Raw genomic sequence first — 14237 nt, forward strand, 5'->3', positions numbered from 1 at the left:
CAGAGCATATTTCTCACAAGGGGACGCCTCCAGCCAGTATAAGGGAAAGCGAGGAGAAGAATTATCATCCAGAAAAAAGGGGTGATGACCCTCTACAGCTTGCACTTTGAAAAAGAAATTTTTAAAGTCATGAAAAGATTCATCAAAAAGGGTAAAAATCCTCCGACCTTGTATGGCTCGGAAGGAAACCCATTGTTGTTTATTGTTCAGTCCACTAAAAGGCTTGGTCATATGAAAAAGATGGAAAAAGATCTTCAGAGAAGTCGGGAAATCCAGAGCATGGCTAATAAATTGATAAATTTTCAAGAAACCCCAGGAGTTGGGGTGAAGTTGGGTAGGGGCAACCCGACAATGCTGCAGAACAGACACCTCAAAATCTGAAAAGGGTAGAAAGACGCCCAGGCGGGTGATCATGCACTCATACATAAAGAAGAAATGGGGAGCCGTTTCGTTGGCTCTCCCATGACAAACTCGGTCCTCTGAACCAGGGACAAGCAATTCATACTTAGGCTCATCCTCATCCGAAGTACAGAGCCGGTGATGGGTGCGAAAATGAGTAATAAACTCCGCATCAACCAACGGCTCCTCCCCTAGAACAGTAACATCGACCCAGTCTACGGAGGCCATTTTCTTTCTCTAAGGAAAAATGAGGAAACCTACAAAGGGAAAAAGAAAAGAAAAAAGAAAAAATCAAAAACAAAGGTCTCTAGAGAGGAGAATAAGGAACCAAGCAAAGTCCACAAACCTATTTCTCTACAAAGTAAAGTCATACAAAAAGCGCGAAAAAGAAAAAAGAAACTAACCTCTTTCCGAAAATGAAGGTTGGAAGAAGCAGAAGTCTCCGAACGCAAGAATGCAGCACGATCAAAGAAAGAAGAAGTTTGAAAGATTGCAGAAACGGAAAAAGGAAAGAGAGGGAAAGTATTTATAAACATGCTAAGGGGCATAATGGTAAAAACGGAGCAGTCATTAATGAGAGTGCACCGTTACCAAAGCCATCAATCCCTAAATGCACCTATAACGGACACGACGCTTGAATAGACGTAACTGTCAGAAACAAAAGGTCGCGAGAATCACGTCGGTTTAAAAACCCGTGTTTCCTCCAAGAAAGTCGGCTACGAACCCGAATTAAATACTTGAACCCAAGCCCTAAAGAGATCTTGGGCTCAAGTAGGGGCACTGTTCCTACCCTGGCCCAATGATAAAGGCCCAGGTCCAAATAAAAGGCCTAATCCGAAGAATTAAGCCTAGCTAAGCACCGACCTTCATATAAGAAGTATGTGTTGACCACGACTTACTCTAAAGAAGTCGGACATGAGATTAGCTGGCAGATAAACACTCACTCAAATGAGTAACCGCCCCTAAAATCTCTCTAACCGCTTCATCAAGCCATATCTTAACCTCCCTAAGATAAAAGGACGGTTAACACCCAAAAGATACGGCACTACTCCAACGGTGGTTATTGGCTCACCACTATAAATACGCTGACACCCCTCAGGTATCTCTAAGTCCCAATACTCTCTAGACCTGCTCACACCCTTGCTAACTTATGCATCGGAGTGTCTTTGCAGGTACCACCCCCTTCTCCTCATACGAGCAAGTCGGACGGAGGCCCCCGAAGTACAGACCCACTCGAAGGCTCCCTCTTTCAAGCGATTGGGCCAATCAACACCATCCAATCCATTAATCTCCGGTTACCCTCCGTAACAGTATTATTATGATATCAGTCATGATTTGGTAAATCTTTTAATTTCTAATGATTGGTGTACAAAAATTAATTTAAGGTTAAACTACTATAAATACGTCTGAATTATTTTCTCGCTAACAAAAATACTTTCAAATTATGTTATTAATAAAAATGTTCTCAAATTATTTAAAAACGTGACAACTATTAATCTGTGAACTGAAATATTCTTCATCAATGGGCAAAAAAAGTGGCAAACAGAACTTCTTATGTGAAAAGTCAAAAGTGAAATTCTAGCATTGGTAAATGAGTCACGTTACGTTTTTACTATTAACAGATCACAATTAGGTTTTGTCAACGCAAAGATAATTCAAATACATTATTAGTATTTTATCCTTAACTTAATAAATCCTATTTCATGATCCACATACACGATGAATATGTACTACCTCTATGGTCGATTTGGTAGCTAACATGAACAGAATCAGGGTCATTTGTCATTTAAAAAAAGGTTTCCAAAGTTAGTTGACACCTTAAATTCTTCGCTTATTTTGTGTGGTAAATATTGGCTTCTTATCTCACCAAAACTAAGGGAAACTTCTCGTCTTTATCTATTTTTATAAGAATTGCGTATCATATTTTCAACAAGATCGTTAAATGAGTTGATAAAATTTGAACACACGACCTTACATGTTATGAGTTCAATTTTAGCATCATAATCATAATTTAGAAAGCACCTATACATGGAGTTGGCAGAGTCGGAAGCAAACGGCACCTATTACCGCTATACGGGACTTAAAATTTATGAAAGGTCATGCCACTTCGTGTAAGGGAGTAGGAATTTTGAAGCCTGCTATGCTTTATCTATATCTGACATTTATATAAACCATAGCCAAATGCCATAAATTTAATCCGAGTATAATCGCATTCTCTTCATAGTTTAAACTTATGGTAGAACAAAATGGTAACTGCTAATATCCATCTCATAATTTCACATATTTGAATGGCAGGTTTGTGCTGTTAGTTGTTACACAGCATTTTCCATTTTGTCTTCAACGTTCACATTCTTTCTCTAAAAGTATGCCAGTTCAGCAAGGCTTTCACCAAGTAAACAGGGACAAGGGGGAAACATTCTTGTATTCTACAAACAATAAGCTACAATTGTGACACAGATCTGAGAGCAGTTTGCATGCGTGAATCAAGCAGTCATGCATATCATCCGAACAACAAAATGAAATACTATGTTAAACAAGTCCCCTGTCTCTGTCATGACAAATGCAACTGCCTTCATTCCTTTGGCCTCATTCGGCATCACCACTATCCCCTTTCTCGGGTGACTCCCCATTATCAGATTTGACTTTACCAGATGGCTCCCCTTCCACCTTCCTTTTCTTGTTCTTCTCACTTTCCTTTTCTTTTGACACTGCTGCTTTCTTCCCAGCATTCTTCTTCCTGAAGTCTGTTAGGTCATGAAGAACAAGCGTTACGATCATCAATAGGCCATACCGACACAGTATATTAGTCAAATCAAACAGTTACATATATTTTGTTGAAAGTGTATCAATTTCTAATTTAAAACATCAATTTTTTCTTTGTATTTTTCAACAACTGACTTGCTGTACTGCTAATATCCAATCTTATATACTCATTGTGAATGAATCAATGAACAACAGCTCCTCTCGCTCCGCTTTGACCTGAGTTTTTGCTTTTACTCAAATTTCACCAAATAGCAGATCAAGCTAGTTTAGCATAATGGTAAAGAACAGACTAATTAACAACACGGGATTGGGACATAACAACCCGTGCTCACAATTTAACATGACAGAGTAATGTGCACTGATCTCAACGATCCATAATAATGAAAATATGATAAAAGAAAAGGATCCTGATAATATCAAATATGATATGTATTCATGTTGAATGGGAGCATGACGATATTTTGAACAAAAGCACCCCAATAACCTTGCAGAAGATTTTGAACAACTAAAGCTTTATTATCATGGCAAGTCTACATTCTGAAGAAAAGGTCCCCTCATGTTTTGCTCTGGACAATTTGATAACCAACCTTCAAGAGAAGCTTTAAGAGGGCGGATAAACTCAGAGAAGTCAGTTTCTTCAAGAGCTTTGAAAATATCATCAGCATTGACTATCTGCCTCTTTGACTCCTTACAAATGTCATTAGCTCTGCATCACCACATCATATAAAAGCAATTTTGTTGTGTCTAAGTGTGTGTATATTCTTTTTTTAAGGCCTAAACAAAAGTCCGCTCAATTAGAATCCAAAATCTTATCCCGGCTACTACTAATCAAGTAAAATTTCATTAGCACAACTAAAATTTAACATGTTTATCACAATAAAATGGAGACAATTAAAATTTCATTAGGGCACCAGAAAGATGGTTTCAAAAATAGGGTAAAAATGTAAGAAATTTACGTTGCGGAAATGTAGTGGATAAAGATCCTGGCGCTTTCAGAGAATGCAAGAAGTGCGTCTTTGTTGACGGATATGTCTCCGTCTTCGGAGCATCGGGATATCTTATCCTTCACGATGCGGCGCACGATAGTCCTGGGAAGCTCTTCCGCCTCCGGCACCGCTTTCGCCTCCTCCGCCATTCTCTTCTTTCTCTTGCAAGCGATATGCTCACTACGGCAGTTTCACTGTACTTATTCGATTTTTGGTGTGCAACTAGGGTTTTTCTTTTCTTTTCTTTCGTGTGTTTAATTTACAGAGTAATTGATCAAATTAGTTCACTTAGATAGTTGCTAATTGACTATTAATACGATAAATTTATAAAATTATATTAAATTAATTTTAAATTGAGATATTCCAGTGTTTTAAGTATTTTTTTTAATTATGTTTTGATTTAATCTAATTTCACAAACTTATCATGTTAATAGTCAATTAAAATTCATGTGTATTGCAGTATCATTTAATATGTTACATGGACAAATTTTGACATTGTTAACAAAAAATAACGCAATTTTTGAAGAACGAATTTGATTTAAAAGAAATTGTTGATGACTAATTTAGATGTCACCTGATATTTTAGAGACAACTTTAATAATTTTACCCTTAATTTTATGGAATTGTTCCTTACCCGCCATAGGTTAACAACATACTTTACGCTTTCGATATATTGTTTGCATTACTGTTCTTTTACGATAAAATAACCAATTGGGTGTTAAAGTGCTCAACTCACTCGTCCGTTTAAATAAGCGTTGGGAGTTCGAATCTCATCTTGTGTATACAGTAACCCATTGATTAACAACAGATCCTTAAATAAAACTCAGATATTCAACAAATTAGTTCGGCAACAAAAAAATTACGATTCAATCCGCAAGATGATTGAATCAAATAGAATCTGATCCGCACTCTAATAGAATCGGATCACTATATATCACATTTGTATCCGTGAATCTGCTGCACACAACATTAATTTCACAAATCACAAAGAACCCTAATTTTACCCGTTTCAGTTTTGGCGTTATGCCTTCAATTCTTACCCAGGAGAATGGATAAAAGTACACATGAATTTTTACACGATAGACAGATGTATACTCTATTTTTTTAATGAGTCATATGTATACACCAATATCAAGTTTGTTGGTCATTTCTATCTTTCTGTTGTCTGAGTAACTTTTTCGACCGTAGTTGTTGCCAGGTGGCACCTTATTTGCTATAGTAACACTGTGCATTATGTGACGTGGCTCTTTTGATGACATTGTAACAAATAGTTGTTAAATTATTGAATTTACTAAATTAGAATAAAAAAATAATTATAAGTTATGACATCTCTTCGTTCTCTTCCCTTCCCTGTCAATTCCAAACACACTAAACCTAATTGCTAATACTCTTCAATTCTTGATTAATCCCATCAATTATCTGCGCTTCTTCATTTCTTCTTCCACCATCTATATACTTTTTTCTACATACTTTCATTTGATTTTTTCACTCTGCTCCTGAATCTGAATTCCCAAATCTTTTCCAGCATCAACAATTTCGTCAGCCCAAATGAAATAATCACACCACAAATCAACTTTCAACATTCTTGAATCTAAAGATAATTTTAACCTTTTCACATAAGATTCATAACATTTATCATCATAAATATAACAAAAAATCACATACCTTTCATAGCAAACAACAAAGAAACAATCTTCTTGGGTTTCACTCTGTCGCGGACTCAAGCATTACTGTATCAAGTCTATGCAAACACTTACTGTTGTTGTAGTCGAACTTCTTCTTATTCTTCGGTGCAGCAGAAGAGCCACCACAACCACTCACACAAACATAAAGTATGTTCTTGTTTGGTTGAGATTGTGACATTTTGGTAACTTAGGGTTTGCAAATCTCTATTATGAGAGATGCGAAAAAAGTTTAGAGAGAGGGTTTCTTTTTAATCTCATAGAATAAAGGACCGTGAAAAAAGACAATGAAAAATTGTTTGTTCATTCTTTGCTAGGGTTCTGTTCAAAGTAGAAAGGGAAGGGAAGAGAATGAAGAGACTTGTGGCTTGTAAATCTTTTTCTTTTTATTATAATTTAACAAATTCAATAGTTTGACAATTATTTTTCACTGAGGCAACAAAAAGGTAAAAGTGACTGATAGACTTTATATTGGTCTATACACATGACTTATTAAAAAAATAGAGTGTACATGTGTCCACCATGTAAAAAATTTTGTGTACTTTTGTCCATTCTTCCATTCTCACCCACTCCCTCTCCTTCGCGTTTGTCCTCTCTTCCTTGCGTTTGCCCTCTCTTCACTGGTTCTGTACTTCATTCATCGTTCCTCCTTTCTTTTGCGTTTGTCCTTTCGCCATTGTATTGTTTTGTCGTCCTTCGTTCTCTCCACATATCTATTATTCATTCTCGCCATTACAGTGTTTTGTCCCTCAGCTCAGATGACTCTATTAATCGTTATTGTCATTCTGCTTTAGTTGCCGATCTACTTTTGTAATTCTGCTTCGCTTTTAGAATTTTGCTTCTGCTTCACTTTTTAACAGTTTTACATCTGCTTCCTTTGACGCTTTGAGAAGATATTTAAAAAAAAAGATAAATGTCACTAAATTTTTTTGTGTTCTTTAATTTCTTAGGTTGTGCCTCTTTTTTCATTGATTTCTTTTTACATTTAGATTTTATTAGGGTTTGATTCTAGTAAAAAAATTGACCTTTTTTAAATTTTTTAATTTTAAAAATATTTTTTTAGTTGGTATATTTGATATCTGATTTTATGTGCAAATGTGCAAATTGGATCGAATTCAAATCTTAAAAAAGAAAAGAAAAAAATAAATATTAAACTCGATTTGATTATTTTGGTGTGGGACAAATAGAAATTTTGCTCATATCAAATCTTATTCGTAAATATTTTTATGTAAATTCTTCTAAAATTGATTTAAATTCGGTATAAATGAATTTATGTGTTCCCATTTATAAATATGAGAGACTTATTTATTATTAAATTTACTAAAAACATATTTTTCTTTCAAATAAAAAATCGAGGATATATTTTTTCTTTTTTCTTCTAATTCATGAGTAAAGAATTTTTAGTGCGCATGCTTCTTTTTTTCTTTGTGTTACACACTTCTTACTAACTTACGCTCTTGTTATTTCTTATTTTTCCTCACCTTTTATAAAATTTTTGTTTTAGTTTTGGTAGGTTAAATTCTTTTTGTTTGTGTTTTAATCTATGTTGTTAATTTGTTCCATTAAATAATGAAATGTACCATATTAATATTTGACTTCTAACGTATTAAGCAAACAACAAATACTAAAATAAAAATAAAATGAACAGCATGTACAAAAGAAAATAAATTCATTATAATACAAACTCAAATCTTAAATTTGCTCGCAAGTGCGTAATGCGTGTAAATCCTTTTGGTGGTGGTGTTTGGAGGATTGTGGTGGGTTGTGAATGTGATCGGCGCGGGAGTGCATAGCAGTGTTGGATGAAAGAAATGATGTGGTGCAGCAGTTGGTGACTTGGCGGTAGTGTTCCTTTACCTGCAAGCCACGATGGCGCTCTGCAATTCTTCTCTCTTCATTTAGTACTGTATATCCGACTTGACTACACTTGCGTTTTATAACATTTAAAATATGGAAAAATGAAACTAAAATAAGATAACTGAGTCGGCCTGGCCCAAACAAACAAGGCCCAAAAGACCTAATAATCATTTTGGAGGTTCCTCTCCTTCCTCTCGTCCTGCGATCTTCTTTCCACCGTATAGTCATCGCAGCCATGGAAAACTGTGAACAACATCATCACCACCACCTCCAAAACCAAGACACTTCATCAGCATCACCTCCCATCACCGGCACATGCTGCAAGTGCGGCGGCCCTACTACCTTCCCCCCTCCCCCGCCAGGTCCCTCCTTCTCCGAAATCTCCCCTCCCCCAACCTACCGCCCCATCCGCGCCCCCGCCGTCCCTCCCGACCCCGACTCCAAGCGCGCCATCGTCCTCGCCCCCGTCCCACAGTCTCAGAAGGTACCCGTCGCACAACCGCCCTACACCTTCCAATCTCCGGCCAAGCGCATCCACTCCCCCGACGACATCCGCCGCTTCCACGAAAGCGATTCCGGCAAGAACTTCATTGGCTTCGTCGTCGCACTCTCCGAATCTATTCGCGGTCACAAGATCTCCGACCCCTGCCCCGAGTCCCACACCCTAACCGCCATCGTCTCCATTTTAGAAACCCTAACCCAATGGGTCGATGAGATCCCTCCCGTTCAGCAGTCCGCAAGATACGGCAACATCGCCTACAGAACCTGGCACCAGAAGATGTCCGATTCCGCCGAATCCCTTATGCTCCGATTCCTCCCGGAGAATCTCAAATCGGCGACGATCGAGATCGTGCCCTATTTCACTGACAGCTTCGGGAACTCGAGCCGAATCGACTATGGAACTGGCCATGAGACGAATTTCGCGGCTTGGCTGTATTGCCTGGCCAGATTAGGGTTAATAAGTGAAGAGGATTACCAGGCTGTGATTTCTAGGGTATTTGTGAAGTACCTTGAGTTGATGAGGAAGCTTCAATTGGTGTATTGCCTGGAACCAGCTGGATCACATGGTGTGTGGGGTCTTGATGATTATCACTTTTTGCCATTCATATTTGGTTCTTCTCAGTTGATTGATCACAGGTACATGAAGCCGAAATCGATTCACAATCAGGACATACTGGAGAACTTCTCCAATGAATACCTATACCTCGGTTGCATTGCCTTCGTGAAGAAGGTGAAGAAGGGTCTCTTCGCGGAGCACTCCCCCATGCTGGATGATATCAGCGTGGTGCCCAATTGGAACAAGGTCAACAGTGGTTTGCTCAAGATGTACAAGGCTGAGGTCTTGGAGAAGGTTCCCATCATGCAGCATTTCCTCTTTGGATCACTCATTAAGTGGTATGTCTCGGCATCTTGATTCTTGTATGCTTTGCTGTCACCACCATACTGCTTAATTATGTAATGAGATTTGTCTGCAATGCTTGTTGCATGATTGATCATTATAATTAGTATCGGACATGATTGTCTGGTGTTGCATCTGTAAGCCAACTCCTGAATGTCTCACTCCATGGACTATATAGATCCTGGGAAAAGGGTGGAGGTTGTTTAGGATTAGCAGAGGTGCTTGAATTGTTTCCAAACTCTGTGAAAGTAAATTTGTTTTTGTTTTGTACCAGGGAGTAATTCATGGGTTCTCTCTCTTCCAACGGCTTGTGCTTGGATTCAGCTTGGCTGTGAGACCAAGATATAATCCAGTTTGATCATATCACTGGTGTAGGAAGTCATTACGGGGAATCATATCTCACAGCAGTTTAGTTCATTGATCTTTTTTTTTTGTTTCGGTGTTGAAGTGCTGGTTCACTGTTGACTGTTATTCTGGATGCACGCATTAGTGAAAGTAAATAATGGGTAGTGTTTATTCATCTAATATAGAGAATATAGTATATGAGGAGAATGTTTGCCCACATCACGTTTAATGATTCTGTGCATGCAAGTTTCTATATGATCTAGACATCGCATGCTTGCTGATGGTTTGGAGTCCTAATTTTGTAGGATTGAATTTCATGTATAAACAAGTTTAACAGCTTAAACAAAATATATAATCAATTTTCTTTATTCCAAATTATCAAACTATTTCATTTTAATGTTTTCAAAGTTTCTTTTGTACATGAATAATTTGACTTGATCATTCATGTTAAAATATTCTTAGTTATTAACACTAATTCACTCTGAAAATTGTGCTATATATGCATTCGGTAATATTCTTCAATTATAATAGAAGAATTGGTGAAAAGTATTAGAACTGGTAGAGTTTTCTATTGCATTAGCATATAGGATCACCGGGTGGCCGTCCCTTTGTTTGGAGGGATAGAAAGATGAGATGAGAAAATGGGAGGAGTTGCCATTGGGCAGTTTTATTTGGTATCAAATATTCCCAACAGCAGCCCAGGAGTATTCAGGAATCATATGGGAACTTGGCTGAAAGGTTTTGCTCTTCGCATTGGCAAGGGGCATGCTATCACAGAATCCAGAGCAATCCTTGAAGGCTTAAAAATTGCATGGGAAACTGAACACTACAACCTCATAATAGAATCAGACTCTAAATCCAGAGCAATCCTTGGGCGTGCATTGCCGGTTCATCGTCTCTCCTTCAAGCGCTGGAAACTGGTTTTGTCACCAATTTTCGATCAAAGTAGTTGCATAACACACAAAGCCCTTCGCCAAGCGCTGTGGAGACTGCACATTGGTGCTTGGAGGAGAGTTGAATGATGAGAGGCAGTTTGGGAGTGTGAGAGTTTCGGAGAGAACATTCGGATCTTGTAGTGACCCGTCTAGGTCTGGTGGTTTGAGTCTCAAAATTCGATTACATAGAATCTTAACATATAAAATGCAAGATAATTCTAGATTTCTTTTGTTTAAAAAATCTACACAAAAAGTGTTGCAACATTATTTGAAAGCCTATTTTTTTCTTTGAATAAATCTGAATCCTTTTCAAATCTGAAGATATTTCAATGAATAGAATATTATTTTCGATGTATCTTCAAATTTGAACCGACAAAATTCTTTATTTTGGTATGCACAGTTGCATATAGCTCCAGCACCCGAGACTTGTATAACTCAAGCTCGAAAGAAAGGAAGCAAGAAGAAATAGCAGGTGTGGATGGAAGATGGGGAAGAACAAAGATGGAAAACGAAGAGAGATAGGAAATGAAATGAATGGAAGGGAACGGGTAGTGAAAAGCGGATGGAAGGATGAGGGAGGCCACCGCTGCCTTGATTGGTATGGTGGCGGCAGCCCTCCAAAGGGTTCTGCTTTCCTTTGGTGCACAGAGAGAAAGAGAGAGGGACAGAAACTTCCTTCGAAGGAGGGTTTGGTGAATGCCTAGTTAGGACAGTTAAAGTCCATCCAACCTTTATTTTAGGCAGATTAGACGAATGTAAAATGACAAATGCTTTGGATTTAAATCGTTTAAAGCGATCAAATACATAAATTGTCTAAGTACACATGCGAGAATTGTATGTAATTGGAAGCAGGATATGGAATGAATCGCTACCGTTTTGAAGTGGATTTCTTTCTTTCCACTCTTGTACTTGCTTTCACATTTCATACCTCAGGTGTTAAAAAAAATGTTCCTATGATTAATGGGCAATCCAAGCATCTATCACTGGGAGCCATTTGATGTATTCATAGTGCCAGCTTGACCTTTTCTTTTGTGTTGATCTACCGACCAAATGGCTCCACAATGGTGTAGAATTTGCAGCATTTAACATTATCGACAAAGTTTATACACATATAACTGATGACAGAGTCTATTTTGAGGATAAATAGAAGGGATCAATTATATCATTCATAAGCATAGAAAAGGATACCGATTTAACACACAACATAATCAAAGTGTTACTCAAAAGACATTGGTGCCTTAGTGGTATTCGACAAGGAGATATGGATCACATATCTTTTACCAATATTAAAAAAAATTAGCCACCACTCTAGTCCGAATTTATCCTAGGTTTATTCACGACGTTAAAACTATATTTTACCGATTAATCAAATTATTCTGCGGTCCTCGTAGAGTGTGATAGATGTTTATTTTTCTAATTGAAGTATTAGTAAAATAACATAATAAATAAATCTTAATACGTAGAATACGAAAGGCATAGGAGAGAGAGAGAGAGAGAGAGAGAGAGAGAGAGAGAGAGAGAGAGAGAATCTTCGATTTGGTGCGGCGGAATGGGCAAACGAGAGAAGCAGAAGCAGAAGCATCAAAGAGGCTTAGCGCGAGGAGCTTTCTACTATCTTCAGGACCAATCTGAAATCGATGACACTCCCAGACTTCCACCTGCAGATGAAGTGGAAGAGGCTGATGATGAAAACCATAGCGAAGAAGAAGAAGAAGAAGAAGAAGAAGAAGAAAGGATGAAAAATCATGAACACCTATCTGATGATATGCCTTCGAAATTCCACCTTTACCAACAATCTGTGCAGGTTTGTTTTCCTATCTTCCAAAAATATCCTCTTTGTCAAACGGGTCTAGCTTGGTTTGGTTGGTTATTGTGTTGAAATGAAACATGGAATGCTACAACATTTGAACTTGTTAAGTGTGAGAGCGTGTTTTTTTTCTTAGCGCTTCTGAGCTAGCTTAATAGATGATGGCTTATTGTGAATTGCGTTGTTTTGATGCAGTCTCCCAAAGGAGACATAAGTTATATGCAAAAATTCTTTCTCATGTACGTGGGTGGAAGGATGCCCCTCCATCTTCAAGAAGATTTCTGTGGCACTGCCTTGCTTAGGTATATTGAGGTTCTTGTAATTTCTTTTGTTTGGTTAATGACTCTTTAGATTGATTTTTTTTTTCTTTTTTCATTTTGACATTTGATGAAATAGGTACATATTTTGGTAGGTTTTCTTACGTATTTAAGCATGTGCCTAGTTTACACTTTTATAATTTATGTTGATATAAGATGCATTTTGGTTTTTAAGAGATATGGTTGTTTTCTAGTGTGGACGGGTTCATCATTCCTCAGGATGTTTCAGTTTTAAGCATTTAATTGCTGCTTCGGTTACGTTTCAACAAATCTACTTACCAGGCACTGATTTATGTTTGACAGTACGGAATGGCTCCGCAGTGATCCAAGAAGAACAGCAGTAGGACTGGACTTGGATGTGGAGGCACTTCATTGGTGCATGGAAAACAACATACCTAAAGTTGGGGCTGATGGCTTTTCTAGAATATCCCTCTATCATGGGAATGTCCTACAACCTCTTCAGTCTAAACTTGTGAAAATGGATCCGCAGGAGCAGTTAAGGAACACTTCACTGACTGAGGATGCTGCGAATTTGCAGGCTGGTTTGCTGGAATCTGACCTTCAAACAGGATCTGCTTCCGAAGATGCTGAGTCAAACAAGAGAGGCTTTCCACCTAGAAGAGATATTGTGTGTGCTTTTAACTACAGCTGCTGCTGTCTTCATAAACGAGCAGATCTGGTTTTGTATTTCAAGCATGCTCACGATGCCTTGTCTGCTAAAGGTGGAATCTTTGTCATGGATTTGTATGGGGGTACATCTTCAGAGAACAAGCTGAGGCTTCAGAGGAGATTTCCTAATTTCACGGTACAAATTTCTTGATATAAACTTGTTTTGAGGAGCTATAACCATTTAACCTATTGGGCAAGACTATTGAGGTTTTTGCAATGAATGTCATCATATATGCAATTAGTGCCTGAAAGTATGTATATTACAATTATTATTGGATTTCTGCTTTGACTATCAAATAATAAAGTTAGCAACCAATGTGCAGTATGTCTGGGAGCAAGCTGAATTTGACATCATTCAGCGTAAAACAAGGATTAGCCTCCATTTTCATCTGAATAAGCAACAAAGAAAACTTCGCCATGCATTTTCGTACAGCTGGAGGCTGTAAGTTGTTTTCTTTTTTAATTTTTTCTCAAGTTCATTGAGGAAAATTGTTAATATTGAGATCCGTAGATCAAAATTTGTATGTCAATATTTATATTTTATATTTCTGAAATTCTAACAAAAGAGTGGTGTGCTTCAGGTGGACATTGCCTGAGGTCAAGGATTGCTTGGAAGAAGCTGGATTTCGATATGTTCACTTTTGGATAAGAGAGATGCCTGACACCACAGAAATTGTAAGAACAGAGGGACTTGGTGCTGGGAAGGATATAAAATATGAAGAGGCAACCAATTTTCAGCAACAAGATTCTTGGAATGCTTACATAGTTGGTGTTGCATAGCTTCATCTTAAAAGATTTAGTTTCTGATGTATGGATTTTGTCATAAATGAGACAGGTATGGCGTGTAGTCAGTTTCATTGCTTGTAACCTTTAGTTTATTTGGTATCCGATTTAGCTCAAAATTATGAAGCGTAACAAACAATTTCTATGTTACAAGTTACAACACTATCAAAGTTCGTGTGAAATTTCATCACTTTATGGATCTCTTGCCTTCAGGGTAATTTCTTGATTTAATGTATATCAATCGTGAGAAAAAAACTGACCACCAAAACTAATAATAAGACAAAGTCTATGTATT

General features: G+C 37.6%; 3 protein-coding genes across 3 annotated transcripts; 2 read left to right on the forward strand and 1 right to left on the reverse strand.

The window, feature by feature from the left end:
* Positions 1–2649: 2649 nt before the first annotated feature.
* Positions 2650–4436, reverse strand: LOC112784437 (DNA polymerase II subunit B4). The gene is made up of 3 exons (XM_025827641.3): positions 4119–4436; positions 3750–3868; positions 2650–3143 (listed from the first exon to the last, which is right to left on the reverse strand). The coding sequence occupies exons 1-3, from the start codon at positions 4295–4297 to the stop codon at positions 2986–2988; spliced, it is 456 nt and encodes a 151-aa protein (XP_025683426.1). The 5' UTR covers positions 4298–4436; the 3' UTR covers positions 2650–2985.
* Positions 4437–7491: 3055 nt separating this feature from the next.
* On the forward strand, positions 7492–9806 carry LOC112784457 (uncharacterized). Its single transcript, XM_025827664.3, has 2 exons — positions 7492–9082; positions 9361–9806. Exons 1-2 carry the CDS (start codon positions 7923–7925, stop codon positions 9365–9367), a joined length of 1167 nt encoding a protein of 388 aa, XP_025683449.1. The 5' UTR covers positions 7492–7922; the 3' UTR covers positions 9368–9806.
* Positions 9807–11543: 1737 nt separating this feature from the next.
* On the forward strand, positions 11544–14141 carry LOC112784448 (uncharacterized). The gene is made up of 5 exons (XM_025827653.3): positions 11544–12170; positions 12369–12475; positions 12794–13295; positions 13483–13601; positions 13741–14141. The coding sequence occupies exons 1-5, from the start codon at positions 11916–11918 to the stop codon at positions 13937–13939; spliced, it is 1182 nt and encodes a 393-aa protein (XP_025683438.1). The 5' UTR covers positions 11544–11915; the 3' UTR covers positions 13940–14141.
* Positions 14142–14237: the final 96 nt, after the last annotated feature.

The sequence above is a fragment of the Arachis hypogaea genome, chromosome 3, assembly GCF_003086295.3.
Source record: "Arachis hypogaea cultivar Tifrunner chromosome 3, arahy.Tifrunner.gnm2.J5K5, whole genome shotgun sequence".
Classification (NCBI taxonomy): domain Eukaryota; kingdom Viridiplantae; phylum Streptophyta; class Magnoliopsida; order Fabales; family Fabaceae; genus Arachis; species Arachis hypogaea.